This window comes from Protopterus annectens, chromosome 6.part0 (assembly GCF_019279795.1).
Source record: "Protopterus annectens isolate FY-2018-M chromosome 6.part0, PAN1.0, whole genome shotgun sequence".
In the NCBI taxonomy this organism is placed as follows: Eukaryota; Metazoa; Chordata; order Ceratodontiformes; family Protopteridae; genus Protopterus; species Protopterus annectens.
Genome location: NC_056737.1, coordinates 1,097,485,710 through 1,097,505,404, shown reverse-complemented (window position 1 = coordinate 1,097,505,404; position 19,695 = coordinate 1,097,485,710). Strand labels below are relative to the sequence as shown.

General features: G+C 36.9%; 1 protein-coding gene across 1 annotated transcript in view; it reads right to left on the bottom strand.

Annotated features, from left to right (window-relative positions):
* LOC122803946 (D-glutamate cyclase, mitochondrial-like) overlaps positions 1–19,695 on the bottom strand; it is a 316,311-nt gene that overhangs the window by 22,528 nt on the left and 274,088 nt on the right. Inside the window, exon 9 of the mRNA XM_044073624.1 lies at positions 16,625–16,724. Within this exon, the coding sequence (XP_043929559.1) occupies positions 16,625–16,724 (100 nt within the window). The remainder of the gene's footprint in view (positions 1–16,624; positions 16,725–19,695) is intronic.

The following is a 19,695-nucleotide window of genomic DNA, read 5'->3' as shown; positions in this document are numbered from 1 at the left end:
AGATTCTACTAGAGCTTTTTGCATAAGAACAGTGAATATTCGAGAGAACATACTGGTCTAGTTTGTGCATTATTGGAAATGGCCCTGCAATACAATATTTTTTATGTTTGATGACAAATTCTGCTGGCTGAAGCAGTGTGTAGCCATGGGCAGACCCTGCGCCAATAGCTATGCTAATCTGGTTTTAGCAAATTGGGAAGCCCTTGTAGTTTTTTCAGACCATGTTTTTAAACATCATTTGTTTTTTTTATAAACATTTTGTTGATGATGTTTCTATTTTATGGGATGTTTCATATTTGGAGAATAGTACTGCTTGCTTTAGATTTACTGCACCTTATTCTTATGAGATCAATGATTTTTTAGATATTTCTTTGACCCTTTGGTATAATTGTTTTAAAACATCTCTTTTCAAAAAAGCATACAGGAAAAATATCCTTTTACACAGGACTAGTATGCATCTTGCTCATGTATACAAAAATGTTATGAAGGGACAGTTTCTTAAGATGTTGAGATTTTATTCTAATGAGAACGATTATCGATTGGCCTCAGAGAGATTAAGCTCTGATTTAATTAATAGGGGCTATCAGCAACGTGATATTAACTGTGCATTATCGGAGACTCATAGTCTAAGACCCACCTCTGGGAAACTTAACCTCCTGATTGGTAATGGTTCCAAACACAGAGCATCTCGGAGTAGATGTTATGTTCCTTTAACCTGTACTAGTAACATTGGTTTGTGATATTATTTCAAATAATTGGCCTATTTTTGTACCAGAAGATAAGGTTAGAGGAGTAGTGGATGATAAACCTTATTTTGCCTTTGAGAACAGCTTATTTCTTAAACGGCAGTTATGTTACAGATCGTTCAAGACAGACAGGGCCTTGGTAGATAGAAAGGGTACATTCCCCTGCAAGTCTTGTAAAGCACAAAATTATATGTGTTGTAATAATGTTTCTATACACCCTAAGATGATTAAAGAGTTTAGGTTTAATTTTTTATTCCAACTGTAAGTCTAGCAAAATCTATTTACGTAAGTTGAATTTAAACATATTGTTGGGGAAAGGGAGCGGAATAACTAATGATTTTAAGACTGCCAGTTTATTTAACCCCTTGTTTCATCCAACATTAAGTATGTTTGAAGAGATGTGTGAAATGGACTTTAGAATTGCATTAATGAAATTGACATTGTTAAATGGTAGGGGTAATTTAACCAACAGTGAATGGCAAGCATTAAAATTGCTAAAGTTGCAGAAAGTGAGGGTTATGAAACCTAATAAGGGGCAGTGGGTTGTTTTTTATGGATGAATCTGCTTATACTTTTAGGATGGCTCACATTTTAGACAGTGAAGTGTATGTAAAAGTGTCACTTAATGAAGTTAATGGTGCACATCAACGTATTAAGACATTAATGATTTGTTTATAGAAGCGTCTAGTGATCTTGACTTATATAATTATTTGAATATGGTGGCTCCCCTAACACCTGTTATATTTGGCATCCCTAAAACCCACAAAAACCTTGAATGCCCCCCCCCATGACCCATAGTGGATGATAGAAAATCTATCACCTATGCATGTGCTAAAGTAGTGGATAGTAAGTTGAAAAAGTACTTGAATACTGAGCTCCAAATTTGTCATGACTCATGGAGTTTCCTAGAAGGCATTAATAAATTGGAATATCAAAATGTGTATAACTTCTTGACTATAGATGTCAAGGATTTATACACGGTAATGCCCCAAGATGTAGGTATAAGTTGGGTTACCGATTTTTTATTAGAAAAAGGAGCAGACCCTGAGGAAATTTCCTTAATAGAGATATTGTTGGATATTATTTTAACTAATAACTTTATATTGTTTAATGACGAATACTTCCTACAAAAAAGTGGGATGGCAATGGGCTCTCCCTGTGGGGTTAGTTTTGCCAGTATTGCAATGGCATATTGGGAAAGAGAATTTATATTTAAGAATAAGAATGTTTCCAACCAGATATATTGGTATACTAGATAGCTGGATGATATGTTTTTAATTTAGAAGGGAGACAAGGAAGCAGCTGAGACGTTTTTAGAAAACATAAACACTTCTACTGACTTACTCAAATTTACATTTCATTTTGATACGGATATAATTTTTTTTTTGGATGTCCAGCAGTTTAAGGATAGGTTGAACAATATATATCTGATTAAAACTTTTAGAAAAGCAACTTATTCAAATACTTTTTTGCATTTTGAAAGTTCCCACCCATTTCACCAAAAGAAAGCTGTGGTGAAGGGACAACTAGTGAGGGCAGCTAGAATGACTTCATTGGATGAAGAATTTGGGGTTGAATGTAATATTCTCAAAAATATGTTTTTGAGATGGGGTACCCACTCAAATTGGTTGAGGAATTATTTTGTAAAGTTCATGTAAAAGAAGGTCGGGACATTTTAGACCTATTTTAAATAAAGGAACCCCACTCTGAGAACAGTTACAATTAGTAAGTGATGTGACAGTTGAGAATAATATAAATCTTGCATATAATATTAGTTTTATTACCCCTTTTTCAATGGACTCTAGTGATGTAAAAAGGATTTTACTTAAGAATTGGGCTGTAGTAATGGAGGACACATCCATTAGGTCTAAATTAGGAGATGAGCCTAGAATGACTTTTAGGAAGGGCCATAATATTAAATGTTTACTTGAGAGACCTATGGCCCTGTGGTTTAAAATCCGGGTATGGCAAAATGTGGGCAGTGCCCATATTGTAAGTTTATTGCGGTTACAAATTCATTTAAGATTTATAACAATACATATAAAATTAAAGGAAAATATAATTGTACATCCAAGGGGGTCATATATTTAGCGAAATGTCAAATATGTGCTAGTTTTTATACAGGAAAAACTGAAAGACAACTAAAGCAGCACATATATGAACTTCAGTATAGCATTAGTAAACAAAATGTTACTAATACTTTGGCTAAACACATTTTAGACTATCCAGATCATGCTTTTCGATATTTGGTGATTGAACAAATAGAGAAGAATATAAGGAGGGACCATGGGCATTAAAACTGGAGGAGACAGAAATCCTCTGGCAATTGAAATTAAATGCTTGTGCATACCCCGGGCTGAATGATTTTTGCTCCTTGAGTTGTAATTTAAAACTAAAATCTTTTGAAAGATGATTTTTTATATATAAAATAACATAATACATAAAGAATTGAGGTTTTTATAATTTTCATTTGAGTTGGGAATGAAGTTATAATTATGACTTTTATATATAAACTTTACTGATGATGTTACTTTAAGGGGTTAGTGTATGTGTGATGTTACTGAATGGCAGACATTATTTAAAGTTTTTGGTTTGGATTTAGAGTTGTCTGAAGAAGTTCATTATATCTGTTTGAACGAAAGCGCTTACAATAAATTTGTGGGATTGAGCTTTGTACTAAGTGTCCTTACTTTACATCCTTGTTTGTTGTTTTATAAGTCTAGCAATCTGGTTTATCTTGCTGATTGTGTGCAAAGTGCAGCCTTTTATGTGGTTAAAACCAATAAGTGTTTGAAAGTTCATGTATTACAGCATATGGGTGAGTGACATCAGAAGGAAAACAAATACATATTGCCTTGTTTAAGCATGTTAACCAGAATTATGGTCTTAGAAATGCGGGTGTAACACCAGAGGTGGGGATGTTATTAACAGGACTGCAGTTATGGAGATGAAATGGATAGCATGTTTACAAGCAAATAAATTTCCAGGGTTGAACTCTACTGTCCCTTTAAAACCTGTTTGAAAAGCCAGGTCATTACATCATTGAATTTTTTACCTTTGATTGGTTGTTAGTCTTTTAAATACTTTTAGTTCCTTTTTTGAGTTTATGGACCTGATGAAGCACTACAGTGTGTGAAAGTGCTTATCTGTTTTTTATTTGGCTTTATATTTTGCTGCCTTCGTTAAATTTATGGTTTTAGCTGTGGTGACTGGTTCGTTTTTTATTGCTTTTTGGCTTGCTTTGGATGTAATAGACCAACCTTTAGTCGTCTGCATTATTTTATTTTTTATAAGTCCTGATTTAGCATCCTCTGCAAGTTAATGCTTTCCTAAAGCCAAATAGCACCAAGGAGGAAAGGAGCAACAACCCAGGATCAGTATTCCTAGATAGTTAGTGTTTCTTTGAAACCAAGCTAACTAGAACTTCCATTCCAACACAGAGTAATGACAGGAACTGTTAGGGATATCAGGGAGTGATAAAGGTGGAAGGGTTAGAATAGGACAGAGAATACAGGAAGAATGCAATGTGTTTGAGAACAATTGAGTTCTACTATACACATCTGCATCATTACTAAAAAGTTATACAATTCACACATCTACTAAAATATGTAACTCTTGACACAACGCATCTAAGCGGATATATACATTTTGACAAGTGGTATATAATTGAAATCGTGAGTTGAATAGGTGACTGACATTTCAGACAGAAGCCAGATGGATAAATATTCATTGCTATCAGATGAAGTAGTAATTAAAATGCATAAAAGATGGGACATGAAAGGATAAATAATTCTGAACTGGTTTTATTTTTGGCACAGTCTTTAGAAAGCATTAAATAATTTGTGATGTGGAACATCAGATTGGGTGGATGTGATTTGAGCCATATTTCTCAGATGGCTATGATATCAAGGTTATACTGGATATTCAATGTGTGATTTCAAGATTATACTGGGTATTCCAAGTGTGATGTCAAGGTTATACTGGATATTCCAGGCGTGATGTCAAGGTTATACTGGGCATTCCAGGTGTGATATCAAGGTTATACTGGATAGTCCAGGCGTGATGTCAAGGTTATACTGGGTATTCCAGGTATGATAGCAAGGTTATACTGGGTATTCCAGGTGTGATGTCAAGGTTATACTGGATATTCCAGGTGTGATGTCAAGTATATACTGGGTATTCCAGGTGTGATGTCAAGGTTATAATAGGTATTCCAAGTGTGATGTCAAAGTTATACTGGATATTCCAGGTGTGATGTCAATGTTATACTGGATATTCCAGGTGTGATGTCAAGGTTATACTGGGTATTCCAGGTGTTTTGTCAAGGTTATATGGGATATTCCAGGTGTGATGTCAAGGTTATGCTGGATATTCCAGGTGTGATGTCAAGGTTATACTGGATATTCCAGGTGTGATATCAATGTTATACTGGGGATTCTAGATGGGATGTCAAGGTTATACTGGATATTCCAGGTGTAATGTCAAGGTTATACTGGATATTCCAGGTGTGATGTCAAGGTTATACTGGGTATTCCAGGTGTGATGTCAAGGTTATACTGGATATTCCAGATGTGATATCAAGGTTATACTGGATATTCCAGGTGTGATGTCAGGGTTATACTGGGTATACCAGGTGTGGTGCCAATGTTATACTGGGTATTACAGGTGTGATATCAAGGTTATATTGGGTATTCCAGGTGTGATAGCAAGGTTATACTGGGTATTTCAGGTTTGATGTCAAGGTTATACTGGATATTCCAGGTGTGATGTCAAGGTTATACTTGATATTCCAGGTGTGATGTCAAGGATATACTGGGTATTCCAGGTGTGATGTCAAGGTTATACTAGGTATTCCAGGTGTGATGTCAAGGTTATACTGGATATTCCAGGTGTGATGTCAATGTTATACTGGATATTCCAGGTGTGATGTCAATGTTATACTGGGTATTCCAGGTGTGATGCCAATGTTATACTGGGTATTCCAGGTGTGATGTCAAGGTTATACTGGATATTCTAGGTGTGATGTCAAGGTTATACTGGATATTCCAGGTGTGATGTCAAGGTTATATTGGGTATACCAGGTGTGATGTCAAGGTTATACTGGATATTCCAGGTGTGACATCAAGGTTATACTGGATATTCCAGGTGTGATGTCAAGGTTATATTGGGTATACCAGGTGTGATGTCAAGGTTATACTGGATATTCCAGGTGTGATGTCAAGGTTATACTGGGTATTCTAGGTGTGATATCAAGGTTACACTGGATATTCCAGGTGTGACATCAAGGTTATACTGGATATTCCAGGTGTGATGTCAAGGTTATACTGGATATTCCAGGTGTGATGTCAAGGTTATACTGGGTATTCTAGGTGTGATATCAAGGTTATACTGGATATTCCAGGTGTGACATCAAGGTTATACTGGATATTCCAGGTGTGATGTCAAGGTTATACTGGGTATTCCAGGTGAGATGTTGAGGTTATATTGGGTATTACAGGTGAGATGTCAAGGTTGTACTGGATATTCCATGTGTGGTGTCAAGGTTATATTGGGTATTCCAGGTGTGATGTCAGGGTTATACTAGATATTCCATGTGTGATGTCAAGGTTATACTGGGTATTCCAGGTGCGATGTCAAGGTTATACTGGGTATTCCAGGTGTGATATCAAGGTTATACTGGATATTCCATGTGTGATGTTAAGGTTACATTTGATATTCCAGGTGTGGTGTCAAGGTTATACTGGGTATTCCAGGTGTGATGTCAGGGTTATACTAGATATTCTAAGTGTGATGTCAAGGTTATACTGGATATTGCAGGTGTGATGTCAAGGTTATACTGGGTATTCCAGGTGTGATGTCAAGGTTATACTGGGTATTCCAGGTGTGATGTCAAGGTTATACTAGATATTCCAGGTGTGATGTCAATGCTATACTGGGTATTCTAGGTGTGATATCAAGGTTAAACTGGATATTCCAGGTGTGACATCAAGGTTATACTGGATATTCCAGGTGTGATGTCAAGGTTATACTGGGTATTCCAGGTGAGATGTCAAGGTTACACTGGATATTCCAGGTGTGATGTCAAGGTTACACTGGATAATCCAGGTGTGATGGCAGGGTTATACTGGATATTCCAGGTGAGATGTTGAGGTTATATTGGGTATTACAGGTGAGATGTCAAGGTTATACTGGATATTCCAGGTGTGGTGTCAAGGTTATACTGGGTATTCCAGGTGTGATGTCAGGGTTATACTAGATATTCCATGTGTGATGTCAAGGTTATACTGGGTATTCCAGGTGTGATGTCAAGGTTATCCTGGGTATTCCAGGTGTGATGTCAAGGTTATACTGGGTATTCCATGTGTGATGTCAAGGTTACACTGGATATTCCTGGTGTGATTTCAAGGTTATACTGGGTATTCCAGGTTATACTGGATATTCCAGGTGTGGTGTCAAGTTTATACTGGGTATTCCAGATGTGATGTCAGGGCTATACTAGATATTCCAGGTGTGATGTCAAGGTTATACTGGATATTCCAGGTGTGATGTCAAGGTTATACTGGGTATTCCAGGTGTGATGTCAAGGTTATACTGGGTATTCCAGGTGTGATGTCAAGGTTATACTGGGTATTCCAGGTATGATGTCAAGGTTATACTGGATATTCCATGTGTGATGTCAAGGTTACACTGGATATTCCCGGTGTGATGTCAAGGTTATACTGGGTATTCCAGGTTATACTAGATATTCCAGGTGTGATGTCAAGCTTATACTGGGTATTCCAGGTGTGATGTCAAGGTTATACTGGGTATTCCATGTGTGATGTCAAGATTACACCTGATATTCCAGGTGTGATGTCAGGGTTACACTGGATATTCCATGTGTGATGTCAAGGTTACACTGGATATTCCCGGTGTGATGTCAATGTTTTACTGGGTATTCCAAGTTATACTGGATATTCCAGGTGTGGTGTCAAGGTTATACTGGGTATTCCAGGTGTGATGTCAAGGTTATACTGGGTATTCCAGGTGTGATGTCAAGGTTATACTGGATATTCCCGGTGAGATGTCAAGGTTATACTGGATATTTCATGTGTGATGTCAAGGTTACACTGTGAGGTCAAGGTTATAATGGGTATTCCAGGTTATACTGGATATTCCAGGTGTGATGTGAAGCTTATACTGGGTATTCCAGGTGTGATGTCAAGGTTATACTGGATATTCCAGGTGTGACGTCACGGTTATACTGGGTATTCCAGGTGTGATGTCAAGGTTACACCTGATATTCCAGGTGTGATGTCAAGGTCACACTGGATATTCCAGGTGTGATGTCAGGTTATACTGGGTATTCCAGGTGTGATGTCAACGTTATAATGGATATTCCAGGTGTGATATCAAGGTTATACTGGATATTCCAGGTGTGATGTCAAAGTTATACTGGATATTCCAGGTGTGAATGCTATGTATTCGGCAAATATCTACGGTGCCAGATGTAAGACCGTGTACTTTGAGTGAGAAGGATTGTGATGATTCAGAATTTTAACAGTGCAAATAGAACTGAGTGCCAAAGCACCTGGATTAAATTCAAAATCACTAAAGAGCAAAAAAGGGAGCCTACATTAAGACTAACTTCTAGAAGAGTTTATGAGATACAGTTGAGTGTGGAAAATGTTGTCTTTTAATATATGAAAGGACAAGCAAGAGATGAAGGAATGATGTGTTGGGAGTGATGGGAGATGAAATATAAAAGTGTGGTGAGCATTTTTGCTGTGAGGAGGGATTTTGTTAGAAGTAAGAGATGTGGGGCTTTTCATGAACTAGGGGGCTAACGTTGTCTAGGAGCAGTAGTAGCACTGATCCAGAAAGAATAGAGGAGATGAGAACAAGAGAAAAGTGTAATGTGTGCATTAGTAAAGACACAGTAAAAGGATAATCGATACTGTGTCAAGTCACAGTGAAGGCTATGCTTTACTGGTTTCCAGTTAGAAAGTTCACTTTGACTGGTAGGAAGAGGGTAGGCTGGTACAGGAGTAGGAGACAAGAAGAAAGAGGATAGCAGAAGTAAAGTATGGGATGCGAGGTACCATGTCAGGGTTGCCAAAAAAACTAGGATTCTAGATTAGGAGATAGAGAATGATGGACTAGTTGGTGTAGGACCTTAGCATAGATTATATATACTGTTAAGTCCCTACCAAGGATGAGTTCTTGTGGTATGCTAGTATGATGTCATCAAACAGAGCATTAGTAATGTTTCCAGGGAGATAAAAAGAGAGAAAGAAGTTATCAGATGCACATAATCAGGTTGCTACCAATACTGGTGAACTGGTAGGGATAGGATGAAACGGCATGGGTAGAAGAGATTAGATTAGGCAAGATAATACTGATTAGTTTAGGTTAAGACAAACAATGTAGGCGATTGATCAAAACACGTGCAGTTAGAACAGACACAATAATAGTGAGGACATTACCTTTGCATTTGATAACCTGCCAAAGAAATCCTCATGCAGAGTTGGAGCAGATAAACAGTGTATGACAGCAAGTAAAAGAATAAATGAGGGCGATATGAATAAATTTATATTAATATATATTTATTAGTACGGAAAGATGGGAAAACACTTTTAGATACCATTGTGGAAGTAAATATAATTAATTTTATGTACTGATAAGGCTAACCTGGACAGATTTTCACTGAGTTATACGCTATGTTAGATTACAAAAGGGAAGACAGGTTTAAGTTTTTTAATCTGCAAAATGTATGCTCCTTTACTAATTAATTGTTGAATGTGAAAATAAAGGAGGACAATTATTTTACTGAAAAGGAGAGGCGGCTGCGGAAAGGTTAGGTAAATACACATCTAAAACATCTTCCTGGAATCCACAGCCCTACTTAAAGCAAGAACAAAGGCAAATGACATGGACAAGTAGCAGATGTAATTAAGATGTGAGAGAATGAAATGTATCTTTACCTGGCTATACAACAGAAATGCAGCGCCTGTGACTGAGCATGTGACTGAAGTGAAAATCACAAAAGGAATGCTTTCCAAGAATCTCTCAGAAATGTATTTAAATATTAATCCGTTTCAACTCTGTTAAAATCACATTGAGACTGGTTACAGCTGACTTTATTTAAAGAATACATTTTTAGAAGTTTATTGCTCTAAACGAGTCTCACCATCATTGTAAAACAGATGAATGTTCTTAATGTTTAAATACAATTTTTGAGAGTCACTGTTCTGGGACAGCAATATTTTTGTTATTATTGTTTTACCTTCCTGTTTGTATATAAAAAAAAAAAAAAAAAAAAAAACTAAATCAACAGATGCAGGAAATGGTACTACTGAATCAAAAATTCTGCACCCATATACCATATGTAGGGAGCTGAGAGTAAAGTACGAGAAATTGCTCATACATAGTCGTGCTTTAGGTGATAAAGTGTTGAAACAAGCTTGTAAAAGCAAAATGTAGTAAGTGAGGACAGAGAAACAAATACATTAGACTACAAATATTTGTCCATCAACATTGCAAACTTCAGTGGGTACAGGCTGCAGGGGAGGAGTGAAGCAACATACCACATGAGATCTTTAAAGGAACAGTGAGGAAGGTGGAAAACAAACTCTAAACACAGAATTTCACAAGGGCACAACATTTAATTTGAAATACACTGTTTAGCAGAATCCTTACAAGCGGAAGGGGTACAGTATCACTCTGTAGTTTCAAATTTATGTGAAGGTGATTTGTAGCCTTAATGGGAAACCAGCATTTCGGTCCACTCAGTATTGTCTCAGTCCCATTTGAAAATGGGGTGTAGACAGACTGCCTAACTTTAATAATGCTGCAGCAGGAAATAGGGTGTGGGAACAAAGGCACTAATGTGTAGAAATTCAATCTTGAAAATGAAGGCGCTACCTGAAGAAACTATACACATTTTACCTCAGTTTAGTTAACCAGAATGCATGACAAATAAAGCTATGTTTCTCCTACCCCCTTGGAGCACCTTATAGGGAAGAAACAGAAGTTTATGGGAAGGGACACAAAATAATCCTCCACCTTTACTTAAGAAGAAGAAATGGAACCATTTGAGGAAGATGACTAATAAGCCAGAAATGGACCAATAACACCTTATGATATGTTAATAAGAACAAATGTTGTAGATTTACAATGAACTGTCACTACAAGATATTGTTCAGACAACAATGGAATTAGCAAAAAGATTTCTACTACACCCTAACTTGTATTATTCTATATTCTTTTCTATTATTATATTGTACAATGTTTTGTTTCACACACTTTATTAGGCACAGAGTTGAAGAAGACAGGAGTAGAACAGTGGGGTTGTAGCTGGTAGCGTTGCTGTTTCAGTCATGTATGGTGCAGTGCTAAGTACACAGCCAGAAATGGCTGCCTGTTGGATGAGGGTATGCCAGAGTAATCCTATGGGCTAGGCTTGTAAAGGCTCCAAGGCCATTAGCCTAGTACACACCTATGAACACTTTTTGCAGTTTTGGGCATCCAAACATTCCCCTTTCTTTTTTTATAGTATAGCATTTATAAAACTTGCATTTATATTGATGTTACAGGTACATTATGTTTAATATTGTATTCCAATATTTATTTTTATTGTTTCCCCAGTAAAAGAGAGCACAAAGATATGCCACCTTACTCATCCCTGAATGCGACACTGTATTTGTATTACTTCTTATCTAAAACTGCATTTGACATTCTCCATGCTTGTTCATACATTCATGGTTGCTCTTCTTTCCAATGCCAGACAAAGGTCATATAACAGAATGCATTGTGGTCAATGCATTATGGCACTGGTTCACTTCAGTAATTGGTGATCTTTGTGATATTTATGTGATACTTTCACCTTACACTGTATAAATTACTAAGTAATGACTGTTTAGCTCACAACCTGAATTCAGAACAGGGAGCTAATTATTTGTTCTACAAACAATTCAGATGGACAGATGAGACAAAATAGTCACCTAGTACAAGACAGAGTTTTTATTAGATGACCCATAAAATCTGTGCTTTTTCAGATGTGAGTTATCCAAAAAAGATTGGAGTCTTTGACCAGACATCCTTTGAAACTTCTTAGTGTTTTTAACCCACCCCTTCATGCGTCTCTTCAGCTTTTTGAGAACGTGTGTGAAGTTGACTTTAGGCAACTGCTTTCGGATACACATAAGAAAGGGGCAAACACTAGTTTCAATACCACCAAGGAACAACTACTTCTCTTGGACCAACTTTGCCACTCACCAGTCAGGCTTATCAAGCCTGACAAAGGTGGGGGTTTGGTTATACTGGATGACCACTCTTACAAGGAGAGAATGCTTACTGTTTTGGAATCTACTGCTTATTCTGTGTCATCCATTAATGAGATTCATGGCGCATATAACAGGATTAGGGGTTACTTCCGTGATTTATTCTTGGAAGGAAAAATTGATATTGATGTTTATAATTATATAGACATCACTTTGCCAAAAATCCCTGTGATGTTTGGCATACCGAAAATCCACAAGGATATTAATAATCCACCAATGAGAGCCCTCATAGATGGCAGGTCATCTATGACGTATCCTTGTGCTAAACTTATAGACAACATCCTGTCCAAATACATTAAGTCTATCCCAAGCGTCTGTAAAGACTCATGGTCATTTTTGGAGGGTATCAACAATGTACCATACGACAGTGAGAGTAACTTTCTCACTGTTGATGTGGTAGACTTATACACCTCAATTCCCCATCAGGAGGCCTCAGAATGGATAGGTCTTCTACTCCAGGATTTTGGCGCCCCTAGAAGTGAGGTTGATCTTGTAACAGAACTCCTAGATATAGTTCTGTCATCTAACTTTTTCATTTTTGACAAGCAGTATTTTCTGCAGAAGCAAGGAGTAGCAATGGGCTCCCCTTGTGGAGCCTCCGTTGCAAACCTCTTTATGGGTTATTGGGAGAAGTATTTTCTTTACACTTCACCCGAATTTACACGCCTAGTCAAATATTATACAAGATTCTTAGATGACATGTTCTTTCTTTTCAAAGGGAACAGGTCCGAGGCTTTTGAGCTTGTTGACAATTTGAACAAAACAACAAGTTTTTTAAAATTCACGTCTAATTTCTCTATTTCTGAAATTGATTATCTTGACTTGAAACTGTCAAAGGATACCAACAACTTCGCCTTCATTTCGAGTATTTACAGAAAACCAACGTACTGCAACTCTTTCCTTCATTTCTCCAGCAACCATCCCTTCAAACAAAAACGGTCCATAGTAAAGGGCCAACTTGTTAGAGTGGGAAGAATGTGCAGTACATTGTTGGATTTCCGTACTGAATGTGACCTTTTGAAAGACATGTTTCTAAATAGGGGTTATCCGAACTATTTACTGGATGAATTAATTTCAGAGGTTGATTCTAAAAGGACGAATGGATTTTATAAACCCATTCTATGCCAAGTCCTAATTACCAGTGATGAACCATCTATCATTGAGATGCCCTCTATCCTGGAAGGTGATTTAGGATCCACCTCTGCCCTTTCAAGTCTTGATGTGCCACGGGATTTCTCATTAAGTTTTGTTATTACTTACAGTATGAATTCCAAGGCCATCATGACTATAATACGAAAAAATTGGCAATTTATATCCAATAATTCGAGTTTGGTAGAGAAACTAGGTTTTTCTCCCAACTTTGTCTTTAAAAGAGGTAGTAACCTCAAGGAACTTTTACAAAGAGACTTTACAAGTCAATTCTTCAACAAACGGACTGGCATGTACCCTTGCGGATTTTGTAACTTGTGCCACAAGGTTAAAGCAGGTGAAACCTTTTCTATCAGGGACAAGAAATACCTTATTAGGTTCCCCTTAAACCGTGAAAGTAGATCCATCATTTATATAGCCTTGTGTGATTGTTGTACCGCATTCTACATAGGCAAAAAAAAAAGGTAGGGTCCGTGACCGTGTTTACGAACACATGTATGCCATCAAAAACAAGAAAGATGTGAATGCATTAGCTAAACATGTTGTTCTTAACCCAGGCCATAGTTTTTCCTTTATGGCCATTGACCAAGTAGAAACTAAAATACGAGGGGGTCCTTATTCATTAATCCTTGAGAATCGTGAATTGGAGTGGCAATTAAGGCTGGATGCTTTTAAGCATCCAGGCCTTAATGAAAATTGTAATATCTTGGCTGTATTAAAGTTAAGGAGCTACTTGAGATAGGTTTTTACCTTTCTTTTTAGTTATTAAGAAAAATACATACATATTTTCGTATATTTTTAAATTTTTTATTTAGTGCTTGTTATGGGCAAAGATTTTTTAATAACCGTTTAGGGTTATACATACACACATATTCAACATATGGCCCTTGCATTTATGTGCACATTGTAATCCATACTTGACCATTACTTTTCAACTATATTAACATTAATATTTACATTTCTGATATTTAAAAACTTTGTTGTTACAGGACTTGGACCATTCCGGTGTTCAAGTTACTTTTTACATTTAAATATGAGCTTTTAACAATATGTACATGTAATTATACTGATCGATATATACATGTATTCTTTTAATGTAATTGTTTACTTACATTCTAATTTTTATACTGGATGTTGCTCATATGTCAAATGCTTTTAGCTTTGGACTGATTACATTGTCCTTTCGGACTTTTATTGAATAGTTTACTTAAGGGAGTAATACACGCGAGGTGTTCCCGTCCTCGCGTGTTTGCTATTGTAACGCTGACATCATTTCCTGCATTTTGTTTTTAAAAAAGAGTATGTACACTACAATTTTTGTAAAATTTCTTTCCCTGACGAAGCCACGGCAGAGGCTGTGGCGAAAACGCTGTTTACTTTGAATAAAATTGCGTTCAGGACATTGTATTGGTATTCACGCAATTTCTTCTACTGGAGCAAGGTTCCCGTGGCATTTGGATTACTTTTTCAGATGTAACAGGAAATCATAACAGTCTGTTTACAGCCTTCTTACCACAAGTAAATGTTGCCTTTGTCCAGCAGAGGATTAACATTTTACCGTTAAGACTGCAGTCTCCCACTAAAGACCACTCAGTTTGTTAATGTTGGGTATAACTTGTTACTGGTTCAGGACCTGGATGCATGGTTAATTACTTGTTAAAACACTGTTCTTACAGACATGGATGCAGAAAGTTTTTATTATGAATGAACAAAAAAAAAATCATCTGCCTTTTCTTGACCTCTATATTGCCCCTTTAAAATAATGCAGAACCTCAGGCTGATAATTAAGATTGGAGAGATTAGGACAAGATGTTCAACCTCTGGAATGGATGTGGTCATTTACAGGATCCAGATGAAGTGAGAGGTATGAGCTTGGTCTACCATTCAGCTGATGGGTTTCGAGATTCATTGGTTTTGTACACCATATGGCAGGCTAGCTGAAGACAATCTGTATAGCCTTGGTTGTCTTTGGAGGGGTAACTGCATGCAGACATATGCAGATTCACTGCAATCCCTACAGGAAGTGCATGTTCTTCCTTGAATCACACAGGCTGCTCATTTCTACAGGGAGCCAAATGAGAGGGTGCCTGATGTGAGTGCCAAGGGCAGCATATAGATAAATAAAGACAGTTGACCTGTTGGCACCATTAACAAAAACATAAGGAGACCCATATATACAGCTCCCAGTATGTTGCACCTCATATAGCCCCAGTCTTTCCTACATATATGTCAGAGCATACTAACTGTGACACTGTGACAGATGTCATTACAGTAGCACCTCAAAGAAGGAAGACACACATAAGCATGGACTTTCTGGAAAATGCAACTCAAACCACTTTGGTCATATTAACACATCCAGGAACTGCTATGTATATCTTATAATGAAAGACTTACCAAAGATGGATAAAGGCTTTGACTCTGCTTCAGCTTTAAGAATGGGATAGTATTAAAAGATCTCTCACTGCAATAAACAACCGTTCAAATGGCAGAAACATGCATGATAAACTCTATTTTGGAGAATTATTAGTTTGCTAAAGCACTACTGTAATCTGGAAAGAACAGGTGAATGTGTTAGAGAACAAAATACTTGCCTCATGAAGAATTTGAATTAAAATGAAAGTCAGAACATCAGAGAAGAAGGAACTCTACCAAAAGTGGAAAATATATTAGGTGGAAAAGGAAGTGTGTCTGTGTGTGTGTGTGTGTGTGTGTGTGTGTGTGTGTGTGTGTGTGTGTGTGTGTGTGTGTGTGTGTGTGCCTCTCAGATTCCATCAGGACGCAATGAAATGCATGCGTGCACCCTTCCAGATCTCATAATGATGCAGTGTGCATATGTGTGCACCCTCTCAGATCCCAAGATGATGCATTGTGTGTGTGTGTGTGTATATGTGTGTGTGCACGCGCGCTCACCCTTCCAACTCCCATTATGATGCAGTGCGTGTGCACACCTCTCAGATTCCATGATGATGCAATGCAATGCAATGCATATGTGCAATCTCCAAGATCCCATAATAATGGAGTGCATGTGTGTGTGTTTGTGTGTTTCCACCTTTCCACAGTTGTGAGACAAGCTGTTTTGTTATAAGGCAAAAACAACTTGTTCGCTTTGCATCAGCTATTGTATAACCTTTTATTTATGTGCATATCGTAGTAGTATTTAATGTAAGCAATAGGTCTTATGATCTGCAAACAATATGCCCATCTAGATCTTGTGGAGTAAATATCTTGTTCTTTTGGTCACATCCACTAAGTCAGCCCTTTGGAGGGGGCAGAGTTATTGTATTTCGGACTAGTTCTGCCATTATCGTACCTTCATATGACAATACAATGCATATTCTAAATGTCATTCCTGTTTCTCACCTGCATGAATGCTGGTTATAATGGATCTTTTAAAACATTTCTTCATACCTAGGTTTATGAAGATTGCCTTCGTAGCACAGGAACATCAAGGCTGAATCTGTATCTTTATGTTGATAAAACATATGTTGGGCAGGTGTCTTCAAAATACCTGCAATAATAAAATGCATTGCTGTAATGATCAAAATCGATTGGACATGGTTAATTTTTTATGAGCTGTACAGGACATATGTATAAAATATGTTTTTGTAACTCTACAAAACAATTATTTTGTGTGTAATCTAATAGTTTTCAGAATAACAAATGCTACAAATACAGCTCGTTATTCAAGGCAAACCCATCTTGACTATATACAGACTCTTTAGGTAACAATGTTCTATGAATATCAAAGCAGTAAGCTAGTGTAATGCAAACCATAGCAAGTCTGCATTTAATGCCATGGGCCAAAATGTTTTCTGAAAATTATTTAATGTAGTAAAGAGTGACAAAACAGATTTTAAAGTGAAATAGTATGTTGAATGCAAATGAAAGCACTAATACCGGATGTAAAATAAGACAATTTCTTAAATTATACAATTATGTAGCTTAAAGTGTAAAAGTGTACTGCTGCTTTAATCTATAGAGTATCCAAGAGACAGCAATAAAACTTTGCACAAGAGACAGAATCTTGGCCCCAGGAAAGAGATAGCAATACAACTTTGCACAAGAGACAAAATCTTGGCTCCAGGTAAGAGATAGCAATAAAACTTTGCAAAAGAGACAGAATCTTGGCCCAGGTAAGAGATAGCAATAAAACTTTGCACAAGAGACAAAATCTTGGCCCGGGTAAGAGATAGCAATAAAACGTTGCACAAGAGACAAAATCTTGGCTCCAGGTAAGAGATAGCAATAAAACTTTGCAAAAGAGACAGAATCTTGGCCCAGGTAAGAGATAGCAATAAAACTCTGCACAAATGACAGAATCTTGGTCCAGGTTCCATCAACACCTTTCACATTTTACTTCATTATCTTCTCTCTCCCCCCCCTCTCTCTGTCTTCCTTAGTTTCACGTTTGATTTCCTTAGATGACAAAATGTAACAGTTACTCTTTTAAAATAAGACACTTTTGTTTATTCAACTATTAGTGTGGCATTTTCTCAGTTATCACATCTGGTCCTGCCTTATTTCTTCTGGTTTGGCTCTAACAGTATCTCCAGTCGATTAATTCCAGAGTGAAATAAACAGTAAACAAGGCTTTTACATCCAAACAGGTGCAAGTTTTCTCAATTTTCTCAAACATTCATTTTTTATACTTGCCTTTTGGCTTGATTCACCTTATTAGTAAGGGCACCTGCATGCGTCATGCATATTAGTAATACACCATGCCTGGTTGTGAGTAATAGGTTAATTGGTTATAGGTGCATAGTAGGCTAAGGACCACTACAGCCCTTATAAGACTAGTAGTGTAACCCAAATGTGACCCACAGATTTGAGTTATATAGGTGGTTATTTACGGTCTGCCTCTGTCCATCATAATACAGGGATTCACCCATAGCTGATGTCATTAACGCATGAGTGTGAAATGTAATTAACCAAATAAAGTCATCTGTATTACTAGCACACAAACAGCTTATTGATACTATAGAATGTTGATCGAGCTATTTGTATTCTTCTTTTCTGAAGGATTTCCTTTTGTTACTTTCTACTTTTCAGTTTTGCTCTTCCATTTTATAAAGAAATAGTTCTCAGTTCTCATTTGGATGCCTTTTATTTACCATAAATTGCCAATGGTATCACACAGTGTGACTTTTCTTTTTTTTTTATTTGGTACGCTCTAAACATAAAAATATTTTGTCTTATCTTTTATGTCTGATTTCATCATGTGTTATGTACACTTTGTACACAATGGACTGTTACTGTCTCAGCCACTGAAGTCACTGCAGCAATCCCACTGCTATGTGATATACTTTAATTCAGCTCTGTTTTAGACATGAGGGCATTTCTTGGAAAATGATTAAAATGACTGCTCAGAAATGTATTGTTTCATAAGTGCATTTTTTAAAAAAGGAAATACATCTTACCTTTTAAAAAAAAAAGTACCATTTCCTCTTTTATAGAAGTACTGTGCATGCATACAGATTTGTTATCAGCTTAGAGATGCACGATACATCCACTGAGTGCATATTTTGCCACTTTCTTGCTTTTTAAGTTATTTTCTTCTTAATGTATTGGTGTTATGCATGCAAGATGGGCACATTTTGACTGAATAGTTACTGAATTTGACTGTGTCATTTTTATTGAATATTTTAAGGAGAGAAGGTTTCTCTTTTATATACAAAATGCTGTTTAGATTCACTAGTCAGAGACAGAGAAACATAGTGGACATGTTTTTCTTTGTTCAGTAACCACATGGGTCATTCTTTCAATATCCATATAAACTCATTATGATGGGTAATTGTTCATTTATTATGGGTGTACTAATTGGTGAATCCAATGAAGTTCTACTTTGTTGAATGTCAGTGATTTCCCATTACATAATCTTCAATTCCCTAGAGTGAATATCCCCTATGAAGTCTGTCTCATCGACCACCCCTCTTTGGTAGCATTGCTCCTTAGTCTACTTCTTTTCAGGATGAAGTGATGCCCCCTTGCAGTGGCAGATTACAAAAGGGATGATTTGGGGGCCACCTAGGGCCCACAACTCTAGGGGGGGCCACAGTCAAACAGTAAAATGATTTAATTTTAAAACATTTTATATCCAGCACTGCAAACTTATTTCGTTAGCTTAGCTACTGAGCATAACAACTGTTAACAAAATATTTACATTTAGTTACAAAAATAGCCCTAAATGTTAGTAACTCTGAGTATTGGCCTCTGTATAGTCACAGTGCCTACCATTTGCAGATGCGCAAAATGGACCAATGACAGTATTCACGTTGGGGAGCTCTATCTATCTATCTATCTATCTATCTATCTATCTATCTATCTATCTAGCTATCTGTCTCTTAATAAAAACATTTCTTTAGTTAAAAATGAAAAACAACTCACACACCCAGGTGAACAGAGCTGCATCTCTGTCTTCACTTTCTCATGGGAATGCAACGAGCCGAATATCCTCAAATATTAAACAGTACAGTAGAGAA